Source organism: Hydra viridissima, unplaced genomic scaffold, assembly GCF_058129835.1.
Source record: "Hydra viridissima isolate aposymbiotic clone 2 unplaced genomic scaffold, HvirCarnegie_v1 scaffold_6, whole genome shotgun sequence".
In the NCBI taxonomy this organism is placed as follows: domain Eukaryota; kingdom Metazoa; phylum Cnidaria; class Hydrozoa; order Anthoathecata; family Hydridae; genus Hydra; species Hydra viridissima.
The window spans coordinates 8,933,821-8,951,182 of NW_028324305.1; the positions used below are offsets into that span (position 1 = coordinate 8,933,821).

General features: G+C 28.7%; 3 protein-coding genes and 1 pseudogene across 5 annotated transcripts in view; 3 read left to right on the forward strand and 1 right to left on the reverse strand.

The window, feature by feature from the left end:
• Positions 1 to 10,643, reverse strand: part of LOC145190466 (unconventional myosin-Id-like) — a 68,195-nt gene extending 57,552 nt beyond the window's left edge. For both annotated transcript variants that reach the window (XM_090091108.1, XM_090091109.1), the window contains exons 1-3: positions 10,124 to 10,643; positions 5,421 to 5,514; positions 407 to 572 (exon numbers count right to left, since the gene is read on the reverse strand). In XM_090091108.1, coding sequence (XP_089947234.1) covers positions 407 to 572; positions 5,421 to 5,514; positions 10,124 to 10,424 — 561 coding nt within the window. In that variant the 5' untranslated portion in view covers positions 10,425 to 10,643. The remainder of the gene's footprint in view (positions 1 to 406; positions 573 to 5,420; positions 5,515 to 10,123) is intronic.
• LOC149886903 (uncharacterized) lies at positions 1,939 to 3,191 on the forward strand (annotated as a pseudogene).
• On the forward strand, positions 3,039 to 4,269 carry LOC149886904 (uncharacterized). Its single transcript, XM_090091114.1, has 4 exons — positions 3,039 to 3,048; positions 3,175 to 3,417; positions 3,527 to 3,689; positions 3,878 to 4,269. Exons 2-4 carry the CDS (start codon positions 3,205 to 3,207, stop codon positions 4,267 to 4,269), a joined length of 768 nt encoding a protein of 255 aa, XP_089947240.1. The 5' UTR covers positions 3,039 to 3,048; positions 3,175 to 3,204.
• Positions 10,644 to 13,532: 2,889 nt separating the features above from the next.
• On the forward strand, positions 13,533 to 14,363 carry LOC145184611 (zinc finger MYM-type protein 1-like). Of its 2 annotated transcripts, XM_090090857.1 has the most exons (3): positions 13,533 to 13,912; positions 13,985 to 14,088; positions 14,250 to 14,363. In XM_090090857.1, the coding sequence occupies exons 1-3, from the start codon at positions 13,698 to 13,700 to the stop codon at positions 14,288 to 14,290; spliced, it is 360 nt and encodes a 119-aa protein (XP_089946983.1). In that variant the 5' UTR covers positions 13,533 to 13,697; the 3' UTR covers positions 14,291 to 14,363. The 2 variants fall into 2 exon arrangements, 1 of the variants encoding a protein (XP_089946983.1); XR_016453466.1 differs by having other exon boundaries at positions 13,770 to 14,147; positions 14,250 to 14,337.
• The last annotated feature ends 2,999 nt before the right edge of the window (positions 14,364 to 17,362 follow it).

Sequence of the window (17,362 nt, forward strand, 5' to 3'; positions counted from 1 at the left end):
ATTATTAACATTTAGATTAACATCTCAAAGTCTGATTTAAATAGTGATAAAAATTACTGTTTTACTGATTTTTATCAGTTACAAAAATAATTTTATCAAACATGAATCTACTACAGTGATTATTACTGTGGTAGATTCATGTTTGATAAAATGAATTTTATAAATACTATGACAATTAGAAATCTTACTCAATAGAAGGATTTAAGCTATCTAGCAAGATTTTAAATGCTTCATTACATGCACACAGAGTAATAAAAAAATTAAGCTTATACATTGGAAATATTACACTTTAATGATTAAAAAATGGATATGAAAAATTTATTTTGGAGTGCAACAGGCTCTATTATTATTATAATTATTACTAGTATTAATCTAATATTATGATAAGATCAACTACACTGATCACCTTCTCAAGTAGATAGTTGCTAATATGCCCCCCAATAGGATCACCTTTAAAATCAAAATCAATGTCCATATATTTCCCAAACCTACTGGAATTGTCATTTCTATTGGTTTTTGAGTTTCCAAAGGATTCTAGGATGATTGTTGATTGGATGAGGACAGTTTTGGTACTAAAAATAACAATAACATGTAAAAATAAAATATAAAATTTATGAATAAAAAATAATAATAATAAAGTAACAAACTACATTAAGATGTTTAGTAATAAATTAGATTGGAGATTATGATTAAATGAGATTTTTTTAAGTTAACTGTGTTATTTGATTCTGTAGACTCTCAAATAGTTAACCAGCCACATATATAAATCTTTATTTCAAATTAAATCAATAATAACTTTCAGTCAGTTTTAATGCTATAGCCTTAAATAAAACGTATTTGATATTTTAAATGAGCTGACTTACATGATAGCATTAGATCATTGTTTATTGCTGAATTCTTAAAAACTAATCTGGCAAATATTTTTAAGAAATAAAACATTTCTCATTTTGTTAATTATTGGACAGAAAGGTATGCCATCATCTACTGTAAATACAGAGCCAATTTGTCATTCTACAGACAAAAAAACAATATTTTGCATAATATTTTCTAAAGTGGAGTTTTCAAGTGTCTGATAAATATTTCTTTCCCAGAATTTAACATCCTTTTTTAACAGACTTCTCACTGCTAAAATCTTTTCATAGATTCCATGTTGGCCAAATTTCAATCTAACTTGTTGTTAAATCTATTGAATTACTGGTCTGAAAAAAAAAAGCATGACAAATAATTTTACAGAAAATTGATAGAAATTGTACTGCATCATTTTTTTCAGGAAAATCATTAAACATTTTTATTTTAAATAAAAAATTCACTTACAGTTATCTCCACTTTACAAAGATTGTGTAAACAATGCATTTTATTTATGTAAAGTAATTATACAATTACCTAATTGTTCTTTAAGTTTGTCTATTTAATTAATCTACTAGCTAGTGGAATGAAATGAAGCAGGCTATCAATCAGAATATAATAAAGAATATCTTTAACATGACTATAAAAACATACAACAAACCTAATCTGTACTTCAGATTCACTTCGGACCAAATCAGGGTTGGAAAAAACCCAACCCAAATGGGTTTTTTTGGGTTTTATGGGTTTTTTTGGGTTTTATGGGTTTTTTTGGGTTTTTTCAAAACTGACCGTTTATACGAAATAAAAATTTCCAGAAAGGAAAGTTAAATTTCTAAATTTATAGTTCATTTACCCTATATGTTCTTATTTTTATTGCCAAAGTACCTTAAGTCTCTAACATATTTTGGAGCTCCTGGACTAGTCTAGGAGAATATGTTGTTATGTTATGACTTTTGTTATGTTATCACTTTTAAAACTGCAAAGTGTTCAGAATTTCCTGATTTATTAATTAGTTGACATTATTTATTTATATTTTAATCATAATAGAATTTATTTTCAGAAAAAAAACATTTTTTAATAAGAACATATATTATGGCTCCTGGATCTGGAAGAAAGCTTGCAGATGAATGGAATGACGTGACTAAGTTATCAAAAACTGTTTCTGGAAAAGTAATACTGCAGTGCCAGCGCAATTATTGCAATGAAATTATTAATAGCCAAAAAATAGAAAGAATCAGAATTCATTTAAAAAAATGTAAAAAAAAAAAAACCCATCTGCTGATGTTGCAGAACGAAATAAGAATTTTATTTTAAATGATGGCCAAGTATCATCTCAGACATCTGTAAACTTGTTGTGTAATTTTGTTAGCCCAGTTACTTCAGAATCTTTTGAAGCATCAAGCACTTCTGGTGTCTTTGGGAGTAGCTACTCTGGTTCAACATCAACCCCATATAAAAAACAAAAGTTAATAGAAAACTACATTTCAAGAACAAGCTCAGACCAGAAGGATGTTTTTGACTTGCAAGTTGCCAAATTTTTTTTTGCATGCAATATTCCATTTAATGCTGTAGAAAATAGAGAATTTAAAAATTGTGTTATTTTTTTGAGACTTGGTTATGATCCTCCAAACTGGAAGAAAATTTCAGGAGAGTTACTGGATAAAGTGAACGATGAGGTAGTTGTATCTATGAAAAGTGAATTTGCAAGTAATAGGAGTACTATTACATTGATACAAGATGGTTGGAACAGTGTCAGAAATGATCCAATTATTGCTCACAGTGTACATAATGGAAAGACCCCATATTTAGTCTCCGCTATAGATGCAGGAAGTGAAAAAAAACCTTCAGAATATTATGCTCAATTAGCCATTCAAGCAATAAAACACATCAAGAAGGTTTATGAGCAAGATGTAAGTATAATAATACTGAATATAGTATTTATGTACATTGTATTTATTTTAATTTAAATTAACTAAAAATATAAGAATATTTCTCTACTTCTAACAGGTATTTGCCATTTGTACAGATAATGAAAACAAAATGAAAAAGATGAAAGAAGTTCTTAAAGAGGAATATCCGTTGCTACTTACATATGGATGCTCAGCTCATTACTTAAATTTAGTTGAGAAGCATGTGACACCAAATTTTCTGGCCTATTTAATTGAAGTGAACAAATACTTCCAAGACCATCACCAACCACGTGTGAGTAAATATTGTTTATAATATATTATTTTAATTTTACAGTTTAATTTTTTTGTACTTTTTTATTCAGTGAATTATGTTAATTATGTTAATATATCAACTAATTAAACTAGTTCTTAATTTCAGGGATGGCTTTTGGATGATAGGAATGGAGTTATGCCGCAACTTCCTAATGATACACGATGGAACTCTCAAGTAGACTGTTTAAAAACTTACATTAAAAATTATAACTACTACCTTGATATTATAGAGAAGCATGAAGGTGATATTAAACATAATATCAAGAAAATTATAGATAATGCTGGAATTTTCAGAGAAGCTAAAAATCTTCTAATTCAACTGGAGAAATGTGAGATAGCTTTAGATAAGGTAGATATGTAAAGCAAAATTGTTATTCATTAAAATATTTTAAACTATGGCTTCAATATACTGTTAAAATATTTGCAAATATATTTAAAAAAAGAAGTTATATTTATAGCTACAAAGTGACTCAACATCATTGTCAGATGCATGTGAAGTTTGGTTATCTCTCCTGAAGGATGAAGACCTGAAGCCATATTATATGGAAATTAAGTTAAAATTTGATGAAGCAATAGAACTTTTTCATTTTTTGGCAAATTTGACTGATATTAAATACCAAGGCATGGCAACCAAATCTAACCCAAAAATTGAAAGAACAAACTTAAAACTACATTATTTTAACTTATATAACTTACATAAGTCATTAGTTGATTCTAGACTACAGACACAATTTATGACATAATATCAATATATTTACATTTCTCATTTTTAATATATAAAGCAGGAATACAATATTCTTTAATTTTAGGAAAATCTTTAAGCATTGAACAAGAAGCTGCTGCAGAAGCTTGGCTAAGTGATAGGCACAATGAATACGTGGCTGGATACTATGATTTCAGGCTAAAAGTCACAACTACCTTTCCACCGCACATGTTCAACGATAAGTTTATTTCTACAATTTCAAGTGAAAGATGGTGGGGTATAATAGATTTGAAGCAAAGGCTGCATCAAAAATCTTTACCACTGCCAGAAGGGTTTGCAAGATTTTATCAATCTCTTCATAGTTGTCCTGCAAGCACTGGCTCCATAGAAAGAGTGTTTGTGGAGTGGAGCAAGTTAAGAAATAGGTTAGGGAGCGATAGAGCTGAAAAGCTTGTTCGGATATACAGACATTTGAGAGGCAAAGAATTTGATTGGTAAACAACAACTGCCAATCATTTTGTTGAGCTTTTGAAACTTAATGAAATATAGTTTGTAATCTTCATTGATTTTTATTTTAATTTTTAGGCGTTAAACTAATTTCCCTAATAATTTTTTCTGTATAACCCCAACCAGCTATACAAAAGATTAATCATATTATGGATTATTCTGTAAGGAGCTTAAACTAAAAAGTATAATATACATATATATTTCATAATAATAATTCCAATATTATTTACAATATAGGGTTTATAAAAGCTAAGAATCTGTTGTAAGAAAAGATATTTTTAAAAAAACCCAAATATCTTTGGGTTTTTTTGTTTTTTTTTAAGGTGGGTTTTTTTGGGTTGGGTTTTTTTGCCAACCCTGGACCAAATTTAAAATTACAAATTTGATTTTTTTCTATTTATAAATATTTCTTCTATCAATATATATTTGATTTTATTTATGTTTAAACTTTGTCATTGATTAAAAAGTAAAATTTTAAACACTTGTTTTTATTCCACTAGAAACATTCTAGTATCTTGTGAAATGTTAGATACCACCTTGTAGTACCTTAATTTAGAATGTCTATTTCAGTTTTCCATGTGTTCTTGGAATAAACTGAAGCAGACAATCAATCAGCAATAAAAGCATAATATAGTATAAAATAACCAAGAACTGACAAAGTTTGTCACATTTTTTTTATTCAATAATTTTAACAAAAAATGAACAATGCAAGCAAGATTTTTTCGTAACAAACATCCATTTTGATAAAGCTTGAAATAAACCATTTACAATGCAATCAAGAAATTGTAAGCAAGAGGCTTTTAAAAATCAACCAAAAGCCTTAAATTTTTCCAGAAAATGCAACAAATTATGCGCTGTATTTACAGTAATGCCATGGTGAATGTAAGCAAAAGCAAAGAAAAACTTTTATCTTGTTAAATGACTCTAAACCAATTTTAAGATAAACCTAAGGACTAACTGGTTGAATTATATAATAGATAAAACTGAAGTTTATAGGGTGTAAATAATAACTAATATGTTAAATAGTTTGAATACTCTTTCAAAGAATATAAAAACTAAGCTATATAAAAAAGATTAAACATGTAATTATAAAATTGTTGGAAACTATCAATATCTAAATCTTAAAACAAATATTTGCAAACCTTTCAACATCTGATTGTTTACTGGGATTAGTTACAGCAGCTATATACTTCATGATAATCTTTGATGCCTCTGTTTTACCTGATCCACTTTCACCTAAATTGTAGCAAAAGATAAATATTTAGCTTATTCATTAATAAAGCATCCTTTTTTTATGCAATCAATAAAAACAGTTTTCCTTCATTTTTACACCACTTTTACTTGGCATTAAAACTTGAAAGTTTTAAAATAATAAACAGACTGAATTAATTGAGAAAATAAAGCAATCAAAAATATATTTGAGAAATGATTTTGAAAAAAATTTTGAATAGAAATACCATATATAACAGTGTATAAGTCAAGATTTTAAGCTATTTAGAATGAATAAAAAAAATTGTATAAGAAAGTAAGATAACAAAAATATTAATTTTTAGTGAGGAAAAAAAAAAAAGCTTCAATTATAGATTGGTTACAAAAAATTAAAATACTCTTTTCAATAGAAATTAGAGGATTGACATACAGTAAATCAGTGGTTCCCAACCTTTTCTTACCCGTTCCCCAAATTATATATCATAAAATCTCCATGGACCCCTTTGCTTTTAAAAACTATTACAAGGCGAACATTTTAATATTGTAATTTTTATTCATCAGGACAATATTTTATTCAAGGTATTTTTTAATTGAGTAGACTATCTATGACCCAAAAATATTTTATCTTAGTTAATATATGATACAAAAACTGGTCAATGTGAATTCTGGCACTGCTTACCAGCAATTAATATCTGAAAACTCGGTTTAGTTTTTGATAGAGCACATCTAATAACTGCATCAATTTCAAGTCTATTTCTTTTTTTGGTTTTTACAGATAACATGGCTGAAAACCCTGCTTCGCACAAATATGATGTTGAAAAAGGAATAAGGGCTTTAAGTGCAATTGTTGAACACGATGGATATGAATTCCTCATTTTCAACCAGAAGTTATTTAATGGTGTTATTTTGAAGTGATCCTTAGCAGTGGTATCATTCTTTAACTCTATAAATTCTTCTTGTGCTTCCTCATTCACATTTTACACATCACAGGAAAACGGTGATATAATTACTTCACTACTCAAAAGCTTCACATCTGGCAAATAGTTACCAAATTCATTAATCAAATTATCTAGCTGACAAAGTATTTCTATCTTTATAACGTCGGGAAGCATGTTATTTCCAATTACGCTATTTAAATTTTGAAACATCAAATTTCCATTATTAATTCTAGTCTTATACAGTTTGAGCTTTTCAATGAATGCCTTCAGTTTATCCAAGTATGTAATTACATTAGCATTTTTGCCTTGAAGTTGCAAATTTAACTTGTTAAAATGACCCAAAATGTCCACAAGATAAGCAGTTGTTATTTGAAAATTGTCAAATTCAAAATATTCTACCAGTCCACTTTTCATTTGATATAAAAACTTTCACTTCGTTTCTAATCCACATTCCAAATGTTGTGTGGTTCGAAATGGAAACGAGTGTACAGGCTCTCTAAATTGTTGTAAAAAAAATCAACTTGAATAAAACAGTGTACACCAACTACATTTGGAGCAATCTCTTTTACCCTAGTCTGCAATCCAGACTTACAACCCATCATGGCAGGAGCTCCATCAGTAGTAATTCCTAACAAATATTTCCATTGTAATTGATTGTCATTGAAAAACTGTTTCATAATTTCCATAATATCAGCTGTTTTTGTTGTTTCAAGGAAAGAAGAGAACAAAAATTCTTCTTTGAATTTATTATTGTGAATATACCTACAAAATACAATTAATTGTGCCATTGAACTTACATCTGTGGACTCATCCAACTGAATAGAAAAATATGGTGATTATTTAATTTCATTAATAACATTTTCTTTAATATTTGATGAAATGTCAGTTAGCCTTAATTTGACTGTATTATTTAATAAAGATATATTATCTATCTTCTTTACAGCTTCTTCTCCAAATAATAATCTAACAACTTCTTTTGTACATGGAAGTATAACTTCTTCAGTCAATGTGTGAGCTTTTTTCTTCTGTGCTATTATATATTAAACCTTATAAGATGCTTCTACTATATTCTGTTGAGTTTTGTGAATAATCCCAGTTTTATCCAACTTACATCTCTTCAGTGATTCAAATTTTCTTTTGAAAAATTCAGAATCTTTTGTTCGAAGATCAGGATGGCACTTATTCAAGTGAATAGCAAGCTTTGAGGGTTTCATAGAGTCATTTCCTAGTACTTTATAACAAGTAATACACTGTGGGTAGCAAATGGTTTCTTTTAGCATGTAGGTAAAACCATATTTCATATATTCATCTGAAATGACTTTTTTTTACTCTTAGACATCTAAAGAATTTTAAAAATAATATAAAATAATGTAATATATTAACTCAAGATTTGTATAATTCAGTTGAGAGTAGTATATTCTCGACTATTCAAAGAAAATAATTCAAATTACTTTCTTTCAAACCAATAAGTTAGGAAAAATATTTTTACCATAAGATAAGATAATTTTACATAGCATTTAAAATTTACAGATGTAAGAATAATATAAAGTATTTATTGTTTCATTGTGGTTCGCAAGTCATAGACGGTTAACGTTGAATTGGCTTACACAGATTTTGTGCAACATATGTTGTCTAGCATGAATTACATTTTGAATTTAAGATTTATTTGTTTCTTTAAAACAGAGAAAAATTTCAAAATTAAAATTCAATAACTCAAATTTATTTTGAATTTACGTTTACCCTGTGGTCCTTTTCAAAAGTTTATATGGACCCCCAGGGGTCCATGGACCACCGGTTGGGAACCACTGCAGTAAATGTTATTTATAAACATATAATTACAGTTTGTACAAAATGCCAACATGTTTAACTTATATAATTGATTATCAACTTGATTAAATGCATAGAAAATATATTCTTATTTCTCTGTTTTGTTTTTATTTTGCTTTTGCTTTTTTTTTTCTTTTTTCGTGCCTGAAAGTTGAAGTTTTATGTTTGATATCTGAAAAATGTAAATTTTTACTTTTTGTAATAATAATGCTGTTAAAAAGATTGGATATGTTAAATAGATAGGATAATTGTTAGAGAAAGGCAATCTAATGTAATTTATTTTCATGAAGTCTTAATATAAAATCAAAAAGATTTAATAATCAGAAGACTTACTCTATTAGTAAATGTTTCAATCATTAACTTTCAACTAAAATCCACACAAATAAAAATTTCTATTTCTCTTCATCTTCAATTTTTTTTAAATTTTTGACATTTACAAGATAATCAAGCCTCTACAGACATCATTGTGGAATGGATCATGGAATGCTTGGACACTTTTTGGTTGGATTAAATTTTTTTAAATTTCATAACAAAGGCTTGAAAGGATGTTAAGCTGATGTATGAATAAGCTAGTATAGTATAACAAACCTTTAAATAGGTTGATAATACTTTCTGTTAACAAATGAACTTCAACTGAATAGAGTGTTAGTGCAAATTTAACTTTAACTAATCATTCAGTGCAGATGAATTTCATTTGAAAAACAAAAAATACACCATTATTCACAAAAAATACACCAGTGTTCAAAAAAAAACACACCAGTGTTTACAAAAAATGTGTAGCTTTTGAAAACAAAAAGTCTAGGATCAAAACTTGATTAAAACTTGGATGATAAAAGCTTTTAGTTGGATATCATGAGACCAATTAAAAAACTAGCATAAAGTATTGGATGAAGACAATTTAAGGAGATTAATCCCATTCACCAATTTTGAAAAAACATTTCCTTACTATTCTTTAAATCTAAACAATGAAAAAATAACAAATGTCAATCATAGTTTTTTTATAGTTTTAGATGGTTTTCATAGAGATTACTTTAATGGGTTGCTCAGTTATTTGAGGAGGATATTGAGTACATATCATTCAAGAAATTGTGCTAATAATTAGTTATACAATAAATAGATAAGAAATAACATTTTGTAACAGATTTTGAAATAAAGATGCTATTTTAAAATTAAGACAGGGAACAGAAGAAAAGGTAGCCCAGTCAACATTTACATAGAGCCATAGAGGAGTAGAACCTGACAGAACAAATTGCAAGGATATTATTTGACAGGAATGTACCAAAGCTTGTATAAATAGTCCTTGTGATTTGCTAGAGGAATATCAATTAGAAAAAATTCAGTTAAAGAAATATAGTTTAGCTTGTTTGTCACACTGATTTATGCCTTAATTAGACTACTTCTTACTTCTTGCTTGAAAGTCTTAATTAGACTACTTCTTGCTTCTTCTTTACATCTGATAAACAAGAACTGCTTTCATCTATCAATGGCAAGATACGTGCAGACTCTCTATATTAACGAGGGTAATTTAGTCAATAGTTTAATATGCTATTGATTAAACACAATGTGTGCAGACTCTCTGTTAGTGAGGGTGTTTTAGCACTAGTTTAATATGCTATTGATTAAACACAAAAATTAGAAAAAGTTACAGTGGCTAGTGTTGTTTTAGATTTTTTCTTTTATTTAAATCATCTATCCACAATTATATTACCAAAATTTTCCAATATTGTAAAAATAAAAGAAATGTTTACATTTATACACATTTATAAACATGTTATATCACTTATAAACATGTTATATCACAAATGTATGTGTATTAGTTATGCAGCTTTCAACAAATGAATTATATATTTACATATATCAATTAGCAATACCTGAAATGACAATGCATGTATCTTGAAACTTCCTTTGCATCCGTTTATATGCTGCATCAGCTATTGCAAAAATATGTGGAGGTCTCTCAAAAATTTCTCTTCCTTTATACTCAGAAATAATATCCTTGTTGTAAAGATCAAGCGTTTTGTAAGGATTTAAAGAAATTACGACTTCTCCAATATACGAATATATTTTCTCTTTTTCAAACCTAATCTTTAGGTTAGCCATAAAATCCTCCATAGTCACTTGATTCAGAAGAACGAAGTCTCCTTTTCCAAATTCTGCTGCCTCTAACACCATTTTTTACGTAAAGAGTATCTTCGGCTAGTATCTAAAACCTCAAAAAAAAAAAAGCTAAATAAAGATAACTTTACAGCTACTTTATTGTATTTATTTAAGTTTACTGTAGTAATTTAGATTAACCCATCCTGCTGATTTCTTATCGTTTGTTCCCACTGATAATTTCCAATTACCAGAAAGCGTCAGTAAATCTGACGTATTTACTTAATTGAATGAAATACGCTAAGATAATATCATAAAACTATGACGTCATAAAAGTATAATACCGACGCCTGTATACGAGTTAGCGGAATCACCTTGCACGGCGATCTTTGTTTATAGATTTTCCTAATATCCGTGAATCTGGAAATTACCAAATAGTGAAACAACTCCATGTAACCTATTTAAAATGTTTTATACAATGCGAATTCACCTAACCTTGTAAACAAAAACTTGTGCGTTATACAGTCAGAACGTTGTTCTTTTGTTTTAAAAAAAAAAATGTTGTTTTGACGAAACCATGCAAATAAAATTCACTTTTTAGATTATCGACGTTCGGGGGCAGATTACCGACGTTTGGGGGCATTTAAAAATACACACTATGGAACAAAGGAATTTTGATTTTTTTTTTTTTTTGACAATTAGGAAAAATAAGACCTGGGGCCAATGCTATAAACAATTCGAAGTTTTTTTCGAGAAAAAAAATCTTTCGTAAAAACGAAATTTTTCACGTACGAAAAAAAGTTCGTAATCTCGAAGAATTTATCGCTGTTTGTATTTTTTTCGGCCATTGCTATAAAGCATAAAACGCATACGTCACTAAAATTCACGGACTTTTTTTATCCGTAATACAACATTGATAGCAATTTTTATTTTAATTTTTATTTAGTAGGCCTACTTAATAAACTTTATTAGTTATTAAGTAGGCTGTGCTGTCTATTCTATTTTTATAAATATTTTTACATTCTAGTATTTGGTGTTTGAAAAAACTGTGTAAAGTTAAAATAGGAACATGGATTTAATTTTTTCGGATGAAGACTTATATTTCGAACTTGCAGAAAATGAGCTTCGCCACCGATTGTCTCGAGAGGTTGGTGTTTAAAACATTACTTAAAATTACTAAATTTTGATGTTTTTTTAATGATTTTTTATCGAACAAAATCAGAAATCGTACTAAATAGGCGAAGAAATTATATTTTTGTTTTGTTTTTCAATTACATGTTAGTTTAATGGCCGCTTTTTTAACGAAGATGTTTCTGACAACATTTTTCGAGAGCAGTATCGAGTCCCAAGAGCTTTATTAGATTTTTAGAAACTAGGCTTAAAGATTATTTGCAACATTATACTAAGCGAAATAAAAGCATTTCAGTACGTTTCCAGATAATGGTATTTCTTCATTTTATTGGCACAAATGTTTTTTTTCATGTTCTCAGAGACTGTCATGGAATCTCTACCAACACAATTTATCGTATTCTATCTCTGCTGTTGCTACTGTTTTTGAATATAATGATTAAATTGCCATTATTGTTACCCTTGTTATATATCATTAGCACTATTAGTAGTTTACTTCACATTAGTTTATAACTATTTGTGTGTAAACTTGAATGTAAAATCTTTATTTAGAAAAATATGATTGATTACATACTTATATTATGTTAATATATACTATATATTACATACTTATACTATAACATTTGTAAATATATATATATATATATATATATATACATACATGTAATTATACATACTTTTTTTTAAATAGTTTGCTAATTAAAACATACTAAGCTTCCCAAGAAGAACCTCTTTGTTTTCTCTGATCTTTATTGCTAGTAACATTTTAAGTTCTTTAGACAGCATTTTATTTTGTTGTGTATTTGTGTATTTGTGTATTATGGCATATTTTATTTTGTTGTGTATTTGTGTATTACATGACATATTTTTCGACTATTTATACTTTTCTTTAGTCAAACACTATGAAAAATTGGTTTAACCAAAATAACTATCGAAAACCTACATAAATAAGCATGGAATGTTAAATTCATGCATGCATTGTTAACGAAACACAACAAGGAACTGAATAATCGATTAAATGCAGATTTTAAGTAATTGCTTTATTATGGAGTTACCAAAATCCTTTTCAGTTTCGTCTATAAAATATCAACATAAAAACACAAACAAAGAATGTTCAATGACTTTAAAGCGCTAACGTTGTTCCAACAATGGCCGCCAGAAATCACGAAGAAAATATCTAAAATTGAGATCAAAAATCTATCTGAAGTTTTTTTTCGAAAAAACGCATTTTTTATCTGAAAAGGCGATTCCCTGGTTCGTTTATAGCATTGGATTTAAAAGCGAAGTTTTTATCTTAAAAACGGAATTTTTTGAATGTTTATAGCAATGGACTTTTTTTTTCTTCGCTTTTTACGGTAAAAACTTCGTGTTTTACGGAAAAAACTTCGTTTTTTATGTTTATAGCATTGGCCCCTGTTTTATTAAGAAAAGTAGAAAGAAAAAGGTTTGTTATTTTTCTTATGTAGAATTTACTATTTAAAAAATCAGTTTTTTTTTAGAACTTTTAACCGAATGCGTCACGAGATTTCAGGTCTGCAAAATTATTTAACTTTAAAGAAATAATTGCGTGTCTGAATTTCGTTCAAATGAATAACAAAATAATTTCTTTCTGTAGTTTGTTTCGTTTTATAAAACTTGGTGTTTTTACTGTTTCTTTCTTTAATCTGAATTAAATTTCTGATATCGCCAGAAAAAGATCAGACTCAAATCGCAAACGAAGTTTACAAAAATGAAATTATTTTCTATAATTTCAAAGTAAGTGAAGAGAAAATAAGGTTATCGTTCTTCAAGCTGTAATAGTATAACTGGAATTAATTAACTAATAGTAATTAATAGTTCTTCTTGTTTAGATGAAAAAGTTATGGTAAAGCCAGTGCCGTGGCAAAGGCCCCCCAAACCCCCCATTTGGGGGGGGCCACGAGATATAAGGGGCCCGTTTTTTAAAAAATGATAAAATTTTTTATGGCATTTTATTATTTTAACAGATAATTATCAATTATATTCAAACTATAAAATAAAATAAATGCTACTAAGACAATTTTAATGTGAAAAAAAACAACTGATGAGAATGGACATCCTTGTTTAGTTTCTGTATCTATATAGTAGCTTAACTCTAAAATTTTTACTCATACTTTTATTCAAATCTGTAAAGAAAATTCTTTGTCTTTATATTGCAAAAATTTGCAAGCAAAGCTTGGCGATATAGATTCGGATGATCTGGAAATGGAATTAAAACGATTTGTCATAGTGGTACAGGAGAAAGAAAGTACTCACATGAAATCTGCACATGATTTTCTTAATTACATTTATAAAGAAGAGCTGCAAGAAACTTATCCAAATCTTGCCATTGTGTTACGCATAATCCTTACCTCACCAGTAACTGTCGCAAGTGCTGAACGTAGCTTCAGCAAGCTAAAATTGATTAAGACTTTTCATAGGTCAGTATATTTAATCTTGCTACTTTATACATAATAGATGTAGCTCTATGCATTTCTTTTCACTTTTTATAGGTCAACAATGGTTGATGACCGCTTGTCTTCTCTGGCGATGCTGTCAATTGAGAACGATGTGGCAAGAAAATTAAATTATGAGGAGATAATCAACAAATTTGCAAGTATGAAAGTTCGCCACAAGTCATTTCTGTGACAATTGTGAATATGTGATTTATTACAGGTTTTGAAGTATTACCAATATAATATAACAAACATTATTCTGATAATTATCCGTACATATACGTTTGTCTATACTTATATGTCTTATTTTTGATGTTTTTAGCCTTTAGAAAAAATGTGACGCATATATATCCTGTAATGTGATGCCACAAAAATAGGGCCCAAAAAAATGATTTGGGGGGGGGCCCAAATGTACCACGCCACGGCACTGGGTAAAGCTACAGTTAAGCGGCCTAAAACAAATTTACATTTTCGCTTTTTACGCTCTCGTTCGCGAAGACTAAAAGCATCATAGAATAGTAGATAAAACCAAATTAGATAAATTTCAAAGTAGTTTTTTTAGTTTTTTTTTTTTTTTTGAATTTGGTACTGTGTAATTTTTATGTAACATTTTCTATTGTTATTATGTTATTTTTATGATATTGTTTTTACTTTGTTACTTTAATATGTTATGTGTAGATTTATTTTTGACTATTTATTTACTAAAGTTATTTGTTATAGTTAAAGAATATAAGTTTATATGATAATTGTTCATGCTGGTGTTTTTAAGAGATATATGGCTATGAAAATAGCCGTATTATAATAGCAAGTGTTTACCTGACAATTTTTTAAGTTTTATAGAAATATAAGATATAGTAATTTAAAATCAAGCGCTCTGTACTATTTTTATTCCACTTCTTCTAAATTTTTAAAAGCGAAAATGTAAATTTATTTTAGGCCGCTTAACTGTAGCTTTACCAAAGTTATTATGGGATAGTGTAGTGAATATTGGAGTATCTGTTGAAGAATTTTATTCAGGGTCTTATAAATGCAATAAAGGCTACAGTGCACTCCAGAAAATTATAACTGAAAGTGATCAGTTTGATTGTTTTTGCAATGTTTTAGAGTCAGGAAATGGTCAGCCAATGTTTGAATGCGTTTTAAAAAATGGTGAAGATAAAATTGGTATGTCTTTGTCTGTGAATCCGAGGATCGCACAGTGGGCCAGAATGCACTTTTACTGGACAAAATTCATAACTAATTTAATATTAGAGCTATATTCACTAAAATTAGTATGAGTACTAATATGATGTCTGCGCTTTTTATGAAGGTAATATTTTTTTATTTCGTTGCTATGGATACCTTTATTTTGCTTAGCAACAACCTACTTTTGTTATCTGCAGATATTTTATAAGTGCTATATTCACTAAATTTGGCATTAGTACCAATATGAGATCACACTTCTTACAAAAGTGATAATTTTTTAAATTTAGTTGTTATGGATACTTATATTGCTTAGTTACCGGATACTTTCCTTAGTTACAAAGTGGTAAATTGATATTTGAATATCTTATCGGATTTTTGACCCACCTATATTGAATAAAAATTGAGTATTTAGGTAAATAATGTTTTAGGAATAATAAAAGCAAAAAATAGTGCAAGAAAACGTTATCAATTTTAAATTACATCAAAAAATTATAAAGCAATAATATCGTTTGAAGATTGTTTAAGTAATTGTAAAACATCTGAAGGAAATGCTTTATGATTTGTTTGGTGTGATGTTGATTTACGCAATGATGAAATAACAGGATCACTGGAAACTAGGAGTCTATTGATAAGATCAGTATTTGTTATAAGATCAGTATTTGTTGCTTATCTGGATGTTTTTCGGCTGAAATTTTCGCGATAAGATTTAAAGTCTTTATTTCTAGCCTCTTGAGCTTCCTCTGACATAAGTCCGATGGGTAATGTAAGGCTTTTAATTATGTCATGTCCATGTATCAATACTTTGTGAACTGATTGAGCCATGTAATACCATGGATAAAGGGACACATATAGTCTAAAAGTGTCAAAACAATAATCCTTGAACTTTAAGCAGTCTATTTCATATCCTGAAGAGAGCGTTACCAAGAAAATGTAAAATCTGAATATAAGGTTTTGGTCAATACCCAGAATTTCAGCTGTTTGTTCATATGCTGCAAAAGCACGCCTTGAGGTATTGCCATCATTACTTGTTCCAGAACCACCACTTTTAGGGAAATCAACAACAAGTCCCATTTTGTTCATAAAATCAGTCTGAATCTTTTGTTTAGCTACAGATGCCTTTTCTTTGTGTTCTTTAGATCTTGCTTGCCACTTTCTTGTTTCTTTTTTATATGCAATGTGCAATAACATCTCAAAAAATCGAATCCATGCATGAAGACTGGAAAGACCATATTTGAACTCTCTGTTAGTATAATCTATATTAAGGATATCAAGACTATTCATATTTTTTGGAGAGACACCACACACTGAACAGCATTGGTATGAGTTATTTTTTTCAGATAATATTGTTTGAACCTTCCCATCAATCATTGTAAGTTCAATAATACAATTCACTTCAATAGAAGATCCGCAAACCTCTAATAAAATCATACCCAAGCTTTCTATCTCACTTTTAATGTACTGATCTTCTTCAATCACAGATTCCTTGGATTCCATTTTGTATGCAAATCTTATGGGTCTACAATAGGCTGTGGAGGACGACTTTTGATTTCTCCAAATAGGCACCTTTTCGTTGCTGTTGTTAAATCCAGTCAAATCCAATGGGACAAGACAAGTAATAAATAATGATTCTTCACGCTTTAAATCTCCGTTAATGTCGGGTTCTGATAAAACTTGTTTATAAATGCTTTGGCCAGTAGCACCATCAAAACCAGCCTTACACGTTAGTGTCATTGCTTTTATTGCTTTGTCGTTCAATATCAAGTGCCTTAGCACAGGTTCCTGAACTACACAGATTCTTTGCAAAGTATGAGTCATTCAATCTTTTAAAGGAACTGAAGCTGAATAGTCCTCCACTGTTATGTTTGCAGAATAACATATCAATTTTGCATCTCTGACATCATTGTAAGCGGGGTAGATGTTATATTCTTTCTCCAAGGCTCCGCTTCTAATCAATTGATAGGAAGCTTTTGTCAGACTTGCATCAATTATTAAAGCCAGTGCTTCGTCTGCTGAATATTTAGTTGCTTTATCTGTATTTGATATATTTAAAACATTCTTGGCAGCAATAACAACAGATTCATCTCTAAATTTTTTATTAGCAGCAAAAAATAATTCATTGGATGAATGAGATTCAATTAAACAAGATACACGCCGTTTTTTAGTTTTATTAGAACTATTATCAAATGCAACTGGTTTTCGACCACGTCTACTTGCAGTTGGTTCATTGTCTTTTTTTCTGACAATTAAATA

Bases quoted from the DNA above. Each gene is read 5' to 3' on its own strand.
- LOC145184611 (XM_090090857.1), top strand. From the start codon at position 13,698: ATGGAATTAAAACGATTTGTCATAGTGGTACAGGAGAAAGAAAGTACT. The intron at 13,913-13,984 runs GTCAGTATATTT...CACTTTTTATAG, and splicing joins TTGATTAAGACTTTTCATAG to GTCAACAATGGTTGATGACC. The intron at 14,089-14,249 runs GTATGAAAGTTC...TGATGTTTTTAG, and splicing joins GATAATCAACAAATTTGCAA to CCTTTAGAAAAAATGTGACG.
- LOC149886904 (XM_090091114.1), top strand. From the start codon at position 3,205: ATGCCGCAACTTCCTAATGATACACGATGGAACTCTCAAGTAGACTGT. The intron at 3,418-3,526 runs GTAGATATGTAA...TTATATTTATAG, and splicing joins GTGAGATAGCTTTAGATAAG to CTACAAAGTGACTCAACATC. The intron at 3,690-3,877 runs GCATGGCAACCA...CTTTAATTTTAG, and splicing joins GACTGATATTAAATACCAAG to GAAAATCTTTAAGCATTGAA.